At 49.0% G+C, this 19,411-nt stretch overlaps 1 protein-coding gene and 1 long non-coding RNA gene across 3 annotated transcripts in view; one reads left to right on the forward strand and one right to left on the reverse strand.

Moving 5' to 3' along the window:
• Positions 1-15,736: 15,736 nt before the first annotated feature.
• LOC121136876 lies at positions 15,737-17,758 on the reverse strand. Its single transcript, XR_005874049.1, has 2 exons — positions 16,864-17,758; positions 15,737-16,063 (listed from the first exon to the last, which is right to left on the reverse strand). It is a non-coding gene; the product is annotated as an uncharacterized LOC121136876 (long non-coding RNA).
• Positions 17,759-17,887: 129 nt separating this feature from the next.
• Mfsd4a (major facilitator superfamily domain containing 4A) overlaps positions 17,888-19,411 on the forward strand; it is a 39,266-nt gene continuing 37,742 nt past the window's right edge. Inside the window, exon 1 of one of the 2 annotated variants that reach the window (XM_040738906.1) lies at positions 17,888-18,186. In XM_040738906.1, coding sequence (XP_040594840.1) covers positions 17,957-18,186 — 230 coding nt within the window. In that variant the 5' untranslated portion in view covers positions 17,888-17,956. The remainder of the gene's footprint in view (positions 18,187-19,411) is intronic. The other variant, XM_040738907.1, reaches the window with a different exon arrangement.

The following is a 19,411-nucleotide window of genomic DNA, read 5'->3' on the forward strand; positions in this document are numbered from 1 at the left end:
GGAAGAACCAAGACTTAATGGCCAGCCTAGACAAAAAGGAAGTTCTAGGTATAGTGAGAGGCTTGATCTCAAAAGTAACACGGAGAGTTATTGAACTGAAGAATATACCCAACATCAACCTGTGGTCTACACATATGCACGCACACACACACACACACACACACACACACACACACACACACACTCCAAAACCAGGCAAATCCATAGAGACAAAAAATAAGGCTCAGCAGTGGTACTGAATCACATAATCTTGCAAATACAATAAAACTCATTATACTAGACACTTTAAAAAGTGAATTTTGTAGCTGGGCGTTGGTGGCGCACGCCTTTAATCCCAGCACTCGGGAGGCAGAGGCAGGCGGATCTCTGTGAGTTCGAGGCCAGCCTGGTCTACAGAGCGAGTTCCAGGACAGCCTCCAAAACAATACAGAGAAACCCTGTCTCGAAAAACCAAAAAAAATCTAGGCAAGTGATATAGATGGTCCATTGCTTTGACCATGAGCAGTTATTACAAGCTTGGAAAATAGCACGAGTTAAGTGATTCCCAGAATCCTTTAGTTTAACACCAACTGGTTGCTCAGGGGACACAGCTTTCTCTGGTCCTAATGCCCAACAGAAATCCCTCTATGGGCTTCCATAAAGAAAACCCATTGCAGTGACCTCCCTAGAATTCCAAGAGTTACACAGCCCTGCCTTGGGGACAGTCAAGTTAAACATAAATTCCAAGGGTAATTCATTGAAGACATTTAATGAGGAGCCTCAGTGATGTGAGGTCCACAAGCAGGTCTCTCGCCATAACTGTGGATCTGGAACTTCGGCCTCTAACCCCAGCAGCATCGTCTCCTACCAGTGGTTCTCAACCGGTGGGTCACAACTCCTTTGGAGTCAAATGCCTCTTTCATAAGGGCACCTAAGACCATTGGAAATACCAGACATTTCCATTGCTTGTCATAACAGTAGCAAAGTTGCAGTTATGCAGTGGCAATGGGAATAATTTTATGGTTTGGGGTCACCACAGTGTGAGGAACTGTATTAAAGGGTTGAAGCCTTAGGAAGGCTGAGAGCCACTGGACCTAGACAGTGCAAAGAAGCAGTGAAAGGCCCCAGAAGTAACACCCAAGGGGCCCCGCTGACCTTCACAGTGGAACGGAAAAGGGTGGTTTAGGGCCACTTACTGTCTTGAACATGCTCAGGTAGAGTCCTGGTGTCATACGCAGCAAAGGAGCCACACTGGATCTGAGACGCAGCTCTGTAAGCCACGCCAGCTGCTGACAAAGGATCTGTTGAGAACCAGGAGAATAGCTAACAAATCCCCTCAGCTTTCAGCCACACCTGTGACTTCTTAACCTGCAGCCACGAGAGAGAAGTCCTGACTCTGGGCAGTCCCAGCTCCTCCAGAACAGCTTCCAACAGGCAGTCTTAGCGTATTGCCAAGATGGCATTTTGCTGTACATTCAAGCGCATGGGTCTCTGAGCAAAGATCTGGCTTCTTATGGGGGGAGGGGAGGGCTACCTATGGGATAAAAATGCCATTGTAAGCCTTCTGTCGCTGAATGTTTTGAACTATAGACTATCTGGTGTCCTCTCAGGCCTTGTACAGTAAAGTCACTTAAAGCCAGTCACCGTTGTGAAGGTTTCTAGATGTATCAAGTCAAGGCAGATGCCAGGTCCTGGGCTCCAAATCAAGGCTCTAGCAAGAACAATGCCTACACAGTTCAATAGGCAGATGGTCACACACACACACACACACACACACACACACACACACACACATCACACACACATACACACATACACACACAAATACACACACACATACATACACACATACACACACATACACACACATACACACACATACACACACATACACACACATACACACCCACACACACATACACACACACAACACACACATACACACATACACACACATACACACACATACACACACATACACACACATACACACATACACACACACACACATACACACACATACACACACATACACACACGCACATACACATACACACACACACATACACACACATACACACACACATACACACACACACACACCCCTTTGTGCAGTTCAATAGGCAGATGGTCACACACACACACACACACACACACACACACACACACACACACACACCCCTTTGTGCAGTTTCCTGTCAGATTGGATAATTGTCTATACGCTGCTCTATGGCTTATAATACTTTTCTTTATTTCTAGGATTAAAAGTCTGGCCTCTTTTTAAACTGTTGTTTTTTATATAAACACCAGTGAAGCAGTAACACAAGGAGTCCATAGGCTCTTACAAATGCAACCTAAACCCAAGAGGAGAGTAAGCTGCCCCACCCACGTGCACTGGAGCCAGAGAGACAATCAACTCCCTATCCGGGCCAACTTTACCAACTGAAACACTAAAAGCCTGAGGTCCGTGAAGGAAATGAATAAACAGCGCGTTGAGTCACTGTCTGCCCTGAGGCTCCTTAAGTCCGTTGGCCCATGTCTAGTCTAATTTCGTTGACAAGACAGAGAAGGTCTGTCTGTTCCTTTTGACCTCCACCTGTTATGACTGGCTGAAGACCCCATGCAGGCAAAGGTTAATACTAAGGAGAGATATAGAAGCCAAAACTCAATGTATATATAACCAAAATGGAAGCCATGGCAGATGTGTGCCAAACATCACTTAGATTCTCTTTGCTTCCGCCACTTTGGGAGCCATAATCACCATTCTCTAACTTTAGTTTTACACTCTTGTTAGTTTGGTAGGTGTGTTCGGATGTGGTGTATGTGTTTGCATGTGTTAGTGTGCACATGTGCATGGGGGAGGGGATCCGTGGATGTGCAGGCCAGAGGTGTTTTCTTTTTGCTTCTTAAGACAAGGCCTCACGCTGCAGTCCAGGCTGGCTTAGAACTCATTGTGTAGCCTCCCGAGTCTCCAGGATCACAGCTGTGAGTCATGGTGCTCATCCTCTCTGAGTACTTAAAATGCTCGCTAGTTTCCTGTCTTCCTGAGTCCATCAGTTCCAAGTCACACTAACGTTCACCAGGGGTTCTCAACGGACTTCAGACAGAGACCTAAGGCCGCCAATCTTGCTCCCTGTACAACAAGCAAAATAAATAAATAAATTACTGCCTCCAAGGCTAGATATGGGCAATGTCCATATAGTAGCCAGGATTAGCCACAGAAGGCAAGAGACGCTTGCTTCTTTGTTCCCTTTAAGATTAAGGAGAAAGAACTCTGAGGAGTGAAGGAAGTGACAGAAACACTCATGGGGACTGTTCTAGTTTGCATTCTGCTTCTGGGATAAACACCAGGACCAAAATCAATTTGGGGAGGAAAGGGTTTATTATACCTTGAAGTTCTATAGCTCATCACTGAGGGACGCTGAGGCGGAGCTGAAGCTGAGACCATGAAGGAGCCTACTGGCTTGCTCCCTCTGGTTTTCTCAGCCTGTCTGCACAGCCCAGGCTCAGTTAACTTGGTATGGCACCATCCACAGTGTGCTGGGTCCTCCTGCATCCATCGGCAATGAGGAAATTACCCCTCCAGACATGCCTGTGGGCCAGTCTGATGGAGGCAATTCCTAGCTTCTCAGATATGTAAAGTTGACGACCAAGATTAGCCATCATTGGTACCTCTGAGCTCTTAATTCATTTCTGTGAAAGGAAGACATGTCTCCCCCCCACCCACAGTTGACAGTGTATGTGTGAAACACTTCTTTCTTATCCTCCTGCTTGTATTGTGAAGACTAAAGTCTTCCAGAAGCAGGACGATGTCACTAGGTCCTTAAAGCCTCTCACTCACTCAAGAAAGAAGTGTGATAGGGTCACACTCTGTAGCCCAGGCTGGCCTAGAACTCACTATGAAGCCCAGACTGGTCTCAGATTTGCAGTGATCCTCCTGCCTCAGGCTTCTGCTCATTGAGATCCCATGTCGAGCCTCCATTTTCATTTAGGTTATTAGCAGAACAGAAGGTCTCTGTCTCCCTATATCACTGGTGGCTTTCCAAACACCAACACAGGGCCGCACCAGGTGACTGTAGCCAAGTTCTGAGAGTCCCATATCATAGACAAATGTAGCTCACTCATTAAACCCTCCATGATGAATGTGGGACCCACACACTCACTCTGTGTCATAGACACAGCAACTGGTCATCACAGTGAGGGGAGGGAGTGCAGGCAGGCACAAAGCAGGCCTGTGGTGAGGAGGACCTCCTAGCTCTCCTGCACACGAAACGTGGGATCAGGACAAAAGCACTTCCTCACAACTTGGGAGAGTAACAGCTATATCCCCCAAGACCACCCTTACTCCAGAGCAGCCGGAAGGGCACCCACTGATGTGTGGCTAACTGGCAGGGGAGAGGAGCCCTAAGCTAGACAAGGTTGGAGCCTGGCAAGGTCTTACGGACAGTAGCTAGAGAGGCCGAGGGCTTCCAAAGCACACACTCTCTTTTCTCTCCACATCAACAGTCACAGATGAGCAATTAGGCTCCCGATGCCAAAGTGGCAGCCCTGAGTTGGCACAGCAAGTGTGTGGCCACCCACACCCCAGCCCATCTCATTCCGTTACTCCGCATGGGTCAAGTCCTGCACTTTGGCTGTATATAGACAAGGCAAGAAGGTTTGATTCCGTGGTGACTCCTGAGGAGCATGTGTTAGCGGCTGCCACTCAAGATAGGTTTGTAAACTGGGACAGACTTCAAGAGGCCGACAGGCTCCTGGTCAGGATCTAGATTCGGAGGCAGATCTGGGCTCAATATACAGCTGCAGTGCTATCTAGCTATGTGACTGTGGCCAAGGCACCCTGCCTTTCGGAGCCTCACTTTTCTTGTCCATGACAGGGATAACAACTGCTTCCTCACAGAACCACTGTGAGGATTAAAGATGATATTTGTGCAGTGAAGGTATTTGTGATGTGTGTGTTCTGGTTGGTTTTAACTGTTAGTTTCACAACCTAGAATCGCCTGGCAAGATCCTTAATGAGGCATTATCCAGACCAGGTTGGCCTGTGGGCATGTCTTCAGAGAACCAACTGTCTTGATTGTCAATTGATGTGGGAAGACCAGCCCATTGTGGGTGGCACCATTCCCTAGTCAGGGGGTCCTGAACAGTGTAAGAGAGGAAGAAGCTAGCTGAGAGCAAGCAAGCAAGCAGCACGCATGGCTCTGCTTCTCTCTGTTCTTGACTGTCAGGTTGCAGGTTAGGTTCCTGCTTTGACTTTCCCACAATGAAGGACTTAAAAGCCAAATACACCCTTTCTCTCCTGAGTTGCTTTCCCTCAGGATGTATTCTCACAGAAACAGAAATGAAACTGGAACATATAATTGCTCAGAGCAAGAATATATCAAAAACTAAAGTAGATATCAAAAGACACAGGTGTTGTTAAGATGTATTTTATGTAGTCTCCGCTATTAAAGGCAGTGTTGGAAATGTGGCTTTAGGGAAAGGGTGGGGTCACGAGAGCTCTGCCTTTATCAAGAAATTCATCAACTGATGGACTCAAGACTATGGGCAGACAATGGGCAGGTGTCGGAAGTGTGGAAAACAGGTCACTGGGGATGCCCCCTGGACAGACATACATTGCTTCCAGTCATGTCCTGGCCTTATAAGGTGAACAACTTTACTTCTGCACAACACTCAGCCATGATGCTCTGCTCCACATCAGGGTTAAAGCCCCAGAGCCAGCTGATCACAGACAGAGACCTCCAAAACCTTGACAGCTGATCACAGACACCATGGAGCTGACTACAGAGACCTCCAAAACCATGACAGCTGATCACAGACACCATGAACCTGACCACAGAGACCTCCAAAACCATGACAGCTGATCACAGACACCATGAACCTGACCACAGAGACCTCCAAAACCTTGACAGCTGATCACAGACAGACACCATGGAGCTGACCACAGAGACCTCCAAAACCTTGACAGCTGATCACAGACACCATGGAGCTGACTACAGAGACCTCCAAAACCATGGCAGCTGATCACAGACACCATGAATCTGACCACAGACACCATGAAGCTGGCCACAGACACCATGAAACTGACCACAGAGACCTCCAAAACCATGGCAGCTGATCACAGACACCATGGAGCTGACTACAGAGACCTCCAAAACCATGACCGCTGATCACAGACAGACACCATGAACCTGACCACAGAGACCTCCAAAACCATGACAGCTGATCACAGACACCATGGAGCTGACTACAGAGACCTCCAAAACCATGACAGCTGATCACAGACAGACACCATGAACCTGACCACAGAGACCTCCAAAACCATGACAGCTGATCACAGACAGACACCATGAACCTGACCACAGAGACCTCCAAAACCTTGACAGCTGATCACAGACAGACACCATGAACCTGACCACAGAGGCCTCCAAAACCTTGACAGCTGATCACAGACACCATGAACCTGACCACAGAGACCTCCAAAACCATGACAGCTGATCACAGACAGACACCATGAACCTGACCACAGAGACCTCCAAAACCATGACAGCTGATCACAGACACCATGAACCTGACCACAGAGACCTCCAAAACCTTGACAGCTGATCACAGACAGACACCATGAACCTGACCACAGAGACCTCCAAAACCATGGCAGCTGATCACAGACACCATGAATCTGACCACAGACACCATGAAGCTGGCCACAGACACCATGAAACTGACCACAGAGGCCTCCAAAACCATGACAGCTGATCACAGACAGACACCATGGAGCTGACCACAGAGACCTCCAAAACCATGACCGCTGATCACAGACACCATGAACCTGACCACAGAGACCTCCAAAACCATGACAGCTGATCACAGACACCATAAATCTGACCACAGACACCATGAAGCTGGCCACAGACACCATGAAACTGACCACAGAGGCCTCCAAAACCATGACAGCTGATCACAGACACCATGGAGCTGACTACAGAGACCTCCAAAACCATGACAGCTGATCACAGACACCATGGAGCTGACCACAGAGACCTCCAAAACCATGACAGCTGATCACAGACAGACACCATGGAGCTGACCACAGAGACCTCCAAAACCATGGCAGCTGATCACAGACACCATGAATCTGACCACAGACACCATGAAGCTGGCCACAGACACCATGAAACTGACCACAGAGGCCTCCAAAACCATGACAGCTGATCACAGACACCATGGAGCTGACTACAGAGACCTCCAAAACCATGACAGCTGATCACAGACACCATGGAGCTGACCACAGAGACCTCCAAAACCATGGCAGCTGATCACAGACACCATGAATCTGACCACAGACACCATGAAGCTGGCCACAGATACCATGAAACTGACCACAGAGGCCTCCAAAACCATGACAGCTGATCACAGACACCATGGAGCTGACTACAGAGACCTCCAAAACCATGACAGCTGATCACAGACACCATGGAGCTGACCACAGAGACCTCCAAAACCATGACAGCTGATCACAGACACCATGGAGCTGACTACAGAGACCTCCAAAACCATGACCGCTGATCACAGACACCATGGAGCTGACCACAGAGACCTCCAAAACCATGACAGCTGATCACAGACAGACACCATGGAGCTGACCACAGAGACCTCCAAAACCATGGCAGCTGATCACAGACACCATGAATCTGACCACAGACACCATGAAGCTGGCCACAGATACCATGAAACTGACCACAGAGGCCTCCAAAACCATGACAGCTGATCACAGACACCATGGAGCTGACTACAGAGACCTCCAAAACCATGACAGCTGATCACAGACACCATGGAGCTGACCACAGAGACCTCCAAAACCATGACAGCTGATCACAGACACCATGGAGCTGACCACAGAGACCTCCAAAACCATGACAGCTGATCACAGACAGACACCATGAACCTGACCACAGAGACCTCCAAAACCATGGCAGCTGATCACAGACACCATGAATCTGACCACAGACACCATGAAACTGGCCACAGACACCATGAAACTGACCACAGAGACCTCCAAAACCATGACAGCTGATCACAGACACCATGGAGCTGACCACAGAGACCTCCAAAACCATGACAGCTGATCACAGACACCATGGAGCTGACCACAGAGACCTCCAAAACCATGACCGCTGATCACAGACACCATGAACCTGACCACAGAGACCTCCAAAACCATGACAGCTGATCACAGACACCATGAAGCTGACCACAGACACCATGAAGCTGATCATAGACAGAGACCTCCAAAACCATGGGCCAAGAAAAAAATTTCCTCCTTTGGATTGTTTTTCTCGTGTGTTTAAGCACAGCAACAAAACTACAACGAACACAGACAGTCTAATTTAAAAACTATGCAAAAAATGTTTATCCCATGGCAATGAACACTGTAATCTGAGTTCCTGGATGAGACAGGAGGCTCATGAGTTCAAAGCTTCCCTGGGGTACATTGCAAAACCCTGTTCCTTAAATTGTTTGGAAACAAACAAACAAAAAACAAAAAAGTGAAATCAATTTCTATAAAAAATACCAATGACATTCTTTAAAGATATGAAAAACACTCATAAAATTCATATAAAACCACAAGATTCCCTCAAAGCCAAAACAATCCTGAGCATGGTCTAGAAGAGGGGGATCACAAGCCTGGCTTCAAATCATACAACAGAGGGTATGCCTTTAGTACCAACATTTGGGAGCTGAAACTGAAGGATGATTAGCAAAAATCTCTTTCAAACACCAACCAAACAAATTACAAAGCTATAAGAGGCCAAACAACATGGCCTTGACATAAAAACAGGTACATAAGGGAAGTATGGTAAAATACTCCTATAATCCTAGCCCTTGGGAGGCTGAAACAGGAGGATTGCCGAAAGTTCAAGATGCCTTTGGATTACATAGTAGTAAGTTCCAGGCCGGTCAGGACTACACAGATGAGTAAGACCCTATATCTCTAAATAGATAAAAATAAAAATTTTAAGAAGTCATGCACAAGCCGGGCGTTGGTGGCGCACGCCTTTAATCCCAGCACTTGGGAGGCAGAGGCAGGCGGATCTCTGTGAGTTCGAGGCCAGCCTGGTCTACAAGAGCTAGTTCCAGGACAGCCTCCAAAGCCACAGAGAAACCCTGTCTCGAAAAACCAAAAAAAAAAAAAAAAAAAAAAAAAAAAAAAGAAGTCATGAACAAAAAGGCAAAGGCACTCCATGTTTCCGTATGTAAGTGGAAAGCAAAAATGTGCCCTCGAGATTCAGTGGCATCGTGAGCCCCTGGGATGGATCTCCTGTAGTGCAAAAAGGAAAGCTAATGTTATAGAAATTCAGAGTGGTAAGGACATTGATGCCCTGACTTCAGTCCCCCAGACACGTGCTGTGCAGAGAGAAAACAGGACCTGGAAAGCTATCCTCTGACTTCTCCATATGTACCACAACATACATATACCCACCAGCATTCTCTCCAATACACAGAAAAATACATGTAATAAAGAAATGTTTACAGCCTCCAAAGCCACAGAGAAACCCTGTCTCAACCCCCCCACACACACACAAAAAAAGAAATGCTTTTCTTAAAAAAGAACAAAATAGAGAGGAAGGGAAGATAACACAGCAGCTTAACACAAGAGACTGAAACAAAGCCATACAGAGCACTGCTTACTGGTTTGCTCAGCTTGCTCCACTGGCCTGGTTCAGGCTGGCCTCAAACTCACCTCTGTCTCCTAATGCTACAGTTAAAGGCATGAGTTCCTATACACAGCCTTCGGGCTTGCTTTTTCATCCAGCCCAGGACCACCTGCCCAGGGGAGGCACTATCCGTAGACTGGGCCCCTCACTTCAATCATCAGGCAAGAAAATGCCCCACAGACTTGCCTGCAGGCCAACCTGATGGAGGCATTTTCTCAGCTGAGGCTCTCTTTTCCCAGATGGCCTTAGCTTGTGACAAGCAGACAAAACAACTATGCAGCACAGTATGTGTGTGTTGAAGTATCCCAGCGCACCACATAGCCATGGTACTTATACAGAAATTGCAGCTGTTCACATGCACAGAAAAAGCAGGTAGACAACTGAAGGAGCATTTCATAAGAGACATACAAATAGCTAATAAGCACAGAAGGTCCTGAGCCTTACTGAGCACCAGGGAAGTAAACATGAAGTCCTGAGGCTCCGGGGCTCCCCAGCAAAGTAGCTAACATTAACGTGACTCCAAATGACAAATGCTGACAAGGCTGTGTGACAACCAGAACACCAGTAAGCCGTGACAACCTACACATTAGTATAGCGGCTTTGAAAAGCCGTGGCGGCATCTGACCGGGTTGAATATTCTGACTTAGGAAACTCCATTGCTGGGTATATGGTCAAGAGAACGGGAGCTGCTGTCCACTGAAAGACAGTGTGTGGGTGTTCAGAAGAAACCTCGTGCGTCGTAGATTCTACTTGGAAACAATCTGAACGTCTACCGAAAGCAGCAAGGGCGAGGAAATACGGTGGGTTCACCAAACAGGCAATGCAGAGGAACCAGATAGTCTGCCGCAGACATCACTGAATGTAGGTTCTGGCACTTCTTGGGTGGCACTAGAATTGTCCTAGACTTCGTTCTGACCAGAGGTCACAGGGGTGTCTATGCATGTGAAAATTCTCATGTCGTTTCTCTTAAGACTTGTACATTTTAGTATATGTAACTTTAACTTCATTAAAAAAAAACAACAAGCTTAACTCAGTGAGAGAGCTTGTAAAGCATGCACAAGACCCTGGGTTCAATAATTTCAAACAAAACAAGCCCCCTCCCCCCAAAAAACAAGAAGCTACTGTCTGTCATGTGTTTAGAACAGAGTAGACCCTGAGATAATTATGTCATAATTTGCAGAATAAAGGCAGGAGTGGTGATATGCGCCTGTAAGCCCGGTACTCAGGAGGATGGGACAGGAGGACCTTGAGTTTGAGGCTAGCCTGGGCTACACTACAAAGCCTCATCTCAAAAACAAACAAACAAAACTAAAGCCCAGGGCTGGAGATATAGCTCAGTTGGTAAGTGCTGGCCTAGTGTGCATGGCCATCCCCAGAACCTTACAGCCACAGTGTGGTGGCACACACCTATAACCCCAGCATTGGGATCCAGGCCTGGGAGCACCGTTCTTAAAAGTCATGACCATCAGAGCACTGCCTGATGGCTAGATGGTAAACAAGTGGCTGCCGGAGGTGGCAAGGGTGGCCTGGGAAGCAGAGCAGCCAGTGTTTTCAAATAGTGGTTGGCATTGTTGAAGAGTTGATGGGAAGCAGACTTCTTCTTCAAGGCTCTAAAGTCCTGATTCGAAACCCCAGCCACCTCCACGCCCCTGCAAGGCTGCTTAGACACAGCTATGGGGTCTAAGCCTGATTCTAACTTGACAAGACCTAGAATCTGCATTTCTAGCAAGTTCTTTGGACGGGCTTCTGCTGCTAGGCCATGAATGCTCTTTGCTAATCATTAGTGTGCCAGACCAGGAACTGTTTATGATGCTACTGACAATAAGAAGAATTCACAGGGAATGCTGGGGATACAGTCCCAACAGCAGAGTACTAGCCTAGCACACACAAAGTCTGGAGTTCAATCCCCAGCATTGTTTAAACCAGGTGCAGTGGTGCATGCCTGCAATCCTAGCACTCTGGAGGTGGAGCAAGTTCAAGGTCATCCTTGGCTATGTGTCGGAAAAAAAAAAAAAAAGCAAACTAGAAGGTCTGGCTTCTCACAGCAGAGAAAGGATTTCTGTTGCCCGATAACTTACAAAAGAATATTTTCTTCATCCCCTCCCTCCAAAAAAAAAAAAAGAATTGATGGGGACTAGCTCCTATGCTGTGTACTGTTGACGTTTTCTCTCTGTAGGAGTCACAACCCCATTTTGGAGGTGAGCGCACTGAGTTTGTTCTGCACTGAGTTTGTTCTTACAGATGAGACCCCTCTGGCCACAATTCTGGACATGTTCAAGCTGAGACTTAGTGGCTATCTTCAGGGATGCCTGGGGTGGAATTCCACTTCCCAGTGGAGAGCAGATGAGACAATTCCAGAGTCCTCTGGACTCTTCAAGCTGGGCTGCCTACAGCCAGTACCTTTAAACGCTAGCATGTACTGAGCAAATAACAGCCAGCTCCTTCGCAGAGTCTCTCCAGGGTGTTCTCGTCCCTCTGTAAGGTGCTTTCCGATCGTCTCGTCCCATCCTCCTCGGCACCCGCGGTGACTTCACCCTCCCCTTCCCAGGCAGGCTGGGCACTTGGACTTCATGTGGGTATTTGGTAAAGGAGGTTCTCGGCGACACACCTGCCTCAGCTTTATTCGAGTTCCTGCGTGGTAAGGCGGCCTAGCTATCAAGGTAATGTTCTTGGCACCAAGCTCTCTCACCTGCCCCAGGCCAACCCCTCACGAAGCCTACAAAAGCTTGCTCCACACTCCTGCCAGCAGGGCGATGATGTGGCCGTGGCAATGACAGCTTTGAAGGTGTGGAAGGGGTGACGTCATATCCAGGTTGGCCACAGGAATGGCAGAGTGTGCTGAGCGACCTTGAACTGCAGCAGCCCTCTAGGTGCTGCTCCTGGCAGGCGTGAGACTCTGCAGGGCTCTATGTTCACTTGGATGATTCAGCCAAGCATGACGGGTCTAAGTCCAGTGACACCCCCATAGCCCAGGGGCATCAGACCTTTACTCCCTGTACATTATTTTTGCTTTGAAGGTTTTTCCATTCTAATAGAAATGGTAGCAAAATCAAGCTGGGCAGTGCAGATTTAGACACCAAGGAATCTGGCAACAGTGATGAAGATAAAGGCGAGTGGCCAGGGTGTGGTCAGTTTCTCCCCCTCCCACCAGCCCCACTCCCACCCCTGTGTAAAGGACTTCAGGTTGATGCAGCTTTCCAGTTAGGTGCAGGGTGTCAGTGTGAAGAACCAGGTGATCCAGGCACCCGGCAAGGACCAAACTCCAAGTCCTTGTCTTCAAAGAGCAGCAGTGAAGAAGCAGTGAGGACGAGGCTGGGTCCCCAGTCCCCAGTCCCAGTGAGGACGAGGGTGGGTCCCCAGTCCCAGTGAGGACGAGGGTGGGTCCCTAGTCCCAGTGAGGACGAGGGTGGATCCCCAGTCCCAGTGAGGACGAGGGTGGGTCCCCAGTCCCAGTGAGGACGAGGGTGGGTCCCCAGTCCCAGTGAGGACGAGGGTGGGTCACCAGTCCCACGAAGGGACCCAGGAAGGTCAGAGGGGCTTCGGAGTAGGTGGCTTTTGAAAACGAACAAGCTTATCTCTGACTAGAAACCCTGCACGTCTGCACACTCTTCCCTACCAGGTCCCTCACATTTGGTGGGGAGGGGTGTCTTAAGTTCCTCCCTAGAGTTTGTGAGGGATGGGATGGGGGCAGTTCCCTTTCAGTTTGTAAGAAAGAAAACACAGGCAAGGTCTTTCGTTTTTGTGATACTACGAATCAAACACAGGACCTCGCATACAAGCCGGGCAATACTACCAATGAGCTACAGCCCTAACCCCAAGAGCAGACATTTAAATACTCAGCAGGGGCTGGTGAGATGGGTCAGTAGGTACAGGCCCTTGCTGACAAGCCTGAAGACCTGAGTTCTATCCCTGGAACTCAAGCTCCCCCAAATCAACTAAAGAGTAAATACAACATAATGAAAAAGAGCAAGATGCAGTAGCACGTGCTTGCAATTCTCATACTTGGGATGCTGAGGCAGAAGGATTGCTGTGAGTTCAAGGGCAGCCACATCTGTCTCAAAAGTCATCAAGACGGGTCTAGGACAGCCTCTGTTCTTACGGAACTTGTTTTAGTTGAGAGGTAAGTTACAGAAATATAAAACCAAAAGTTGTAAAGAAGTTGTGCAAATATCAGCTCCCAGCTGTTTATCCAGCTCTCGATGTCCTATTGGCAGGCGGGGCACCCTGGGACAGGAAACTAGAACTTAGGTTACTGCCCTGGGGCCCAAGAACTCAAGGGGCAGCTTTGAAGAGCTGATGGCTGCCTGAACGGTGGAGAGGCTGGCAGCAGCTGGAATAGTCCTGATGAGAGGTGTCTCAGAGTGAAGGGAGTCAGACAGAGCTTATGTGGGGAAGGTTCCTAACCGAGTATGGAATCAGAGAGAAAGTTACCATGAGACTAGCTTTGGTGGAGATGGGGCGGGTCCTTTTGTTTGAACTTTGCTTCTATCTAAGTTTCCCATTTTATGCATTTGTTTTAGTGTGCGGGAATGTGGACACATATGTGCCATTTTACAGGAGTCAGTGCTCTCCCTCCACCACAGGGGCCCTAGGAATCGAACCGAGGTCATCAGGCTTGGCCTCAAGTGCCTTTACCCACTGAGCCCTCTCTCCAGCGCCTCAGTTTGCTTCTTTTTTAAAAAGCTTTTCGTTTTTATGGATGTTTTGCCTGCTGAGGCCAGAAGAGGGACTGGAGTCGTAGACAGTTGTGAGCTACTGTGTAGCGCTGGAAAACAAGCCTCCGGTCCTCCGGAAGAGCGGTCAGTGTGCTCCTAACCACCGAGCCGTCTTTCCAGCCCCCAGTTTGGTTTTACTCTAAATGCAGGAGGAGGGCACACCTTGGCATTCCAAGAAATCATCACAGACTAAAACACTATTTTCTTTATAAAAAAATTTTTATTGTACATTAGCTGAACACGATATTGGGCTTCATGATGGCATTTTCATATGTGTGCATAATGCACTTTCATCCTCCCTGTCACCATCTGTTTTCCTTCACCCCCACAGACCTCTTTCCTCTTCCCAACTAGTCCTCCTGGTACTGTGTGTGTGTGTGTGGTGTGTATGTGTGATGTTTGTGTGTGTGTGGTGTGTTTGTGTATATGTGTGTGTGGTGTGTGTATGGTGTGTGTATGTGGTGTGTGTGGTATATATGTGTTTGTGTGTGTGTTGTGTGTATATGTGTGTGATGTGTGCTGTGTATGTGGTGTGTGTGTGTGTTGTGTATTTGTGTGTGTGCGCATGTTTGTGTGTGTTTGTGTGTGTGTGGTGTGTGATGTATATGTATGTGTGGTGTGTGTATGTGTATGCATGTGTGTGGTGTGTGTTTGTGTTTGTGTGTGTGTGTATGTGTGTTGATCCAATATATTTAATTAGGGTTACTTACAGGACCCAAGAAGGGGGTTATTTATAGGAACATGAGTGATTTACCGGAGGCCACATCACTGAAGAAAATGTCTCTTTTATCTCCAGTAACCACTAACAACCTAAAGATCCTCAAGGAAAGATGGGGCCTTGTGAGCCTCCCTTCCACATAAAACTAACCCTTGAGGAGATTTTAAAATAAAATTGGAGCTGTCATCTGGATGTGGTGGCCCCACATCTTTAATCCCAGCACTTGGGAGGCAGAAGCAGGAGAATCTCTGAGTGTGAGGCCAGCCTGGTCTACACAGTAAGTTCCAGGACAGCCAGGGCTACACAGAAAAACCTCATCTCAAAAAAAAAATTAAATAAAAAACCAAATGGAGTTGTGGGGACTTTAAGGAACTACTGATCTATGCAAACATTGGGCTGCTGCATAGGAATACATTGTTCATTTTTTGAGGTAGGGTTTCATGTAGCCTAGTCAACTTTCTATATAGCTAGGGTGACCTGGAACCCCTCCTGCTACCTTGCAAGTGCTAGGACTATAGACATGGAGCCTCCTGGCAAGGGAGACAGAATTCATAAACTGGCCATGAAAATGACATGGGAAGGAGAACTTTGAGCAGGGCAAGGTCTTGGAAGGTATTAATGTCTTTTATTGGATACAGCAGCAGTAACAGGCTCACAAATGACTAACGAACTCTATACCTGTGCAGGCAGCGCAACCAATCAGGTGCAGCCCTGAAACAGCAGCCTGGCAGGTGAGAGGCATGGCGCATCCCCCCGAGTAACTGTGTCACTCCCTCTATCCTTAAAGTCTGTATGATGAATTGTGTTTGGAGCACTGACTCAGCCGTCCGATCTGTGCTTTCCCCAGCTACAGTTCTTAGACCCCAAATAAAGTCGTCTGGCTTTTACAGCATCTGCGCTTCGATTCTTCAGAAGGAAGTGGAGAGTGTGTGAAGCTGGAAAACAGATAGGAAGGGAAGAGGATGGGTCTGGCCTTATTGTTCCGGCTCACCTCCCAGATCCACTCCATCACCTGGTCCACGTAACCTTCCCAGGAGCTCCTCTGGCCTCTCATTATCCTCTTGCAGTCCACCTCCTAGCTGCCCTCCTCGCCTCACCTCTGTCTTCACCTGAAGCCTCATACAGTAGAGCACCCAGCAGCCTTCTGACTGTAAACAGGCTGAGTACAGACTCAAGCCTGCTCACCCTGCTCACCCGGTGCTTATATCTTCTGTTACTATTTTACTATAGTATAAACCACAGATGATAAGATGCCCACTTCTTAACGTGAAGCCCAGTAAGCTTTTACAGATGTTTCTGACCGAGGAACATTAAGTAGGATAAAAAGTTGAACCCCCATATGGGTGAAATCACAAGGGTGTAATTATCTACCCAACCATTGCTTGGAAGCTTAGGTGTCTCTTTCTATAGGGGAGGAGAGAATAGATGGGTTTACACATTTTTTTTTTGAGACAGGGTTGCTTCGTATTGCTTTGGAGCATGTCCTGGGTTTACACCATTTTAAGAACTTTTTTCCCCGATTTTTCAAGACAGGGTTTCTCTGTGTAACAGCCCTAGCTGTCCTGGAACTAGTTCTGTGGCCCAGGCTGGCCTCGAACACACAGAGATCCACCTGCCTCTGCCTCCAGAGAGGAAATTTTAAGAGCTTTTAAGTGATTATCAAAAAGCGCCTGGCACAGAGACAGTTGCTATCCTGTGTGTGTTCTGGTCCCCAGTCTTCCTTTTTGAGACCAACCACAGGCTTCCTTTGTAATCTGGCCTCATTGCTGATAAGGGATTTCCACAGAGCTCTCTCCTGGCGCGTAGGGATAGCATCTTGAGGTGGTGTGCCTGCAAGAGAAGTTGTTGTCTCCATTTCATGTCAAGTTGTCCCAAACACTTTCTGGGAACTTTCAGTTCTGATACCCCTGGATACAAGTGGGCACGATGTCACAGCCTCCACTGCTGTTAGAATACGAGGCAAGGGAGACACTGACCGGCCTTACTGCTCCGCTGCTAGATCTGGTACAGGCACCACATCCTAGCTCCCTCAGGAGTGGGACCACACACAACCATCCAGGGCCACGGGGTCCGCAGTAGGGTCCTGGACTGTAAACAAACCCCTCCCCATTGCAGACCTTTTCAAGTGGAAAGAGAACTCTGAGTGGAGGTTTATCTCAGAATAACTCTAGGAGTCCTAAGGTTTCTGCCTTCCCTCACCGCACTGGGAAGAAACAGTCTTGAGCATGTCACACCTATGATGGGATGGGATAGGTGCGGATGTCGCCTTCCTATCCCCAAGCTTAGAGTGGAGGACACTTAAGTTTCTAGGACTGAGGATAGTGGCCTACCATATTGTAGACCTTGAACCTAAAAGCAGCAAAATGAAGGGCCAAGATTTTTTGTTTGTTTGTTTTTGTTTTGTTTTGTTTGAGAGGGGAGGGTGGCTGAACCCTTTGAGGTTCCAAATGAAAGCCACAAGAAAACAATGTTCACTTGAGACTATTTTTCTCCCGTGGGGGTAGGTGTGGGGATAGAGGGCGGCACCGGGAGACCCTCGAAGTCCACCTGCAGCATCCCCAGGATCAAGGGATGAGGATTCTGGTCGCCAAGAGAAAAGGCTCACGAAGCGTTTTGCGCGAGCCATTGGGTTCCAGCGTAGGCTCCAGGGACCCAAGGCGAGGCGGGGCCCTCCCCGCAGCGGGACACGTGCGTCCACAGCGCCCCCGACCGCCAGGCGTCCCCGCGCTGCCCGAGGGCGGGGCAGCCGCGCGGCGCTCCCCTCCTCTCCTCCTCCCGCCCGGCCTCCGCACTCGGCCCTGGGCTCGCTGTGAGCTGCCGGCCGAGCCATGGGCTGCGACGGCCGGGTGTCGGAACTGCTCCGCCGCAACCTGCAGCCCACGCTCACCTACTGGAGCGTCTTCTTCAGCTTCGGCCTGTGCATCGCCTTCCTGGGGCCCACGCTGCTGGACCTGCGCTGCCAAACGCACAGCTCGCTGCCCCAGATCTCCTGGGTCTTCTTCTCGCAGCAGCTCTGCCTCCTGCTGGGCAGCGCCCTCGGGGGCGTCTTCAAGAGGACGTGAGTGTCGCGCCCGCGTGCCCCTTCACATCCCCGCAGCTGCGACCATCTGCCCGGCTACACCAGGTCTTAGCCCCAGGGGCTGCCTCCCTCCCCCACCACAAGCTCTCCCGGAAAACTCTCCCGGGACTGAAGGTGACTTCTGGGCTATGTGTTTGTCTCCACTCACCCCTGAGAGAGTTTAAAACCTTTCCACCCTCGTTCACCGAGCCCACCAGCCAAAGAGGGATGGAATGTGCAGAGATGCGTAGCACCCGCTCTTGAGATTTTTGTAGCCCCAGCACCGGAGGTGGAATTGGCACTGAGGTGGGCAGACAGTTGGTGTTGTCAGCTCGGGTGGGCAGTCCTCGGTGACAGGGTTGGCCTGTGGTTTGAACAGGAACGCAATTGTTGGCTCTACTAATAGGAGCGCCACATGGATTGATACAGGTGGTCCCTTCACCTAGGTGGTGAGGCCCCTGGAGTGGGAGCCAGGACACCGCTGCAGCGTTGGCATGCAGAGGCTGAGCCCTTGGGCCTCTGAGATTCGCATAGCGAGGGCCGGGTAGAGAGTGTAGAGCCTCCCATCCATTCTCTATCTCTGGTACCCAGGGTCCCCTCTGTACCCCTCCAACCTTGTTACTCCTCCCTGGTCTCTGACAGGACAGAGCTCTGATCTCTCTCTGGCACTCAGAATGACACCCTTTGGGTGCCGCATAGAGTCCTGTTCCCCTGGCTAATTGTATAGGAGCCCCTTTCCTAGAAAAGCAACTGCCTCTACTCTCTCTTCAGCCAGGAGCAGAGACCTACAGCTGAGGCTGAACGTCCTGTACACCAGAGGCTGTTGTGTGGTCTTCCACCTGCACCGCAAAACCACGGTTGGGAGGTCTATCGCAAAATAAATAAATACAAATTTAAAACGTGGGCCAAAGGGCTCTAGGGCTCAGTCCTCTAGGTGTGCAGCTGCAGGAAGGTGCAGTACAGGTGTCAGCATGAAGTGGACCCCAGTCTAAGCAACCCAGAGCTTGCTCTATCTCAGCAATTGCAGAGTGACGAGTTTCATTTCTTGTGACTATCAGTGTTTTTTGTGGGTTTGGAATAGGATCGGATATACAGAAATTCCAAAGATCTGTTCAGGCTAGACAATTAATGAAAAGGAAGAGGGAATGTCTCTGACTGTCCGAGGAGGGGTTCTGTTGTTGTCTAGGGGTGTTGGATATGGAACCCAGGGATGCATGTGCGCCAG

The sequence above is a fragment of the Mesocricetus auratus genome, unplaced genomic scaffold (genome assembly GCF_017639785.1).
Source record: "Mesocricetus auratus isolate SY011 unplaced genomic scaffold, BCM_Maur_2.0 Super-Scaffold_100676, whole genome shotgun sequence".
In the NCBI taxonomy this organism is placed as follows: domain Eukaryota; kingdom Metazoa; phylum Chordata; class Mammalia; order Rodentia; family Cricetidae; genus Mesocricetus; species Mesocricetus auratus.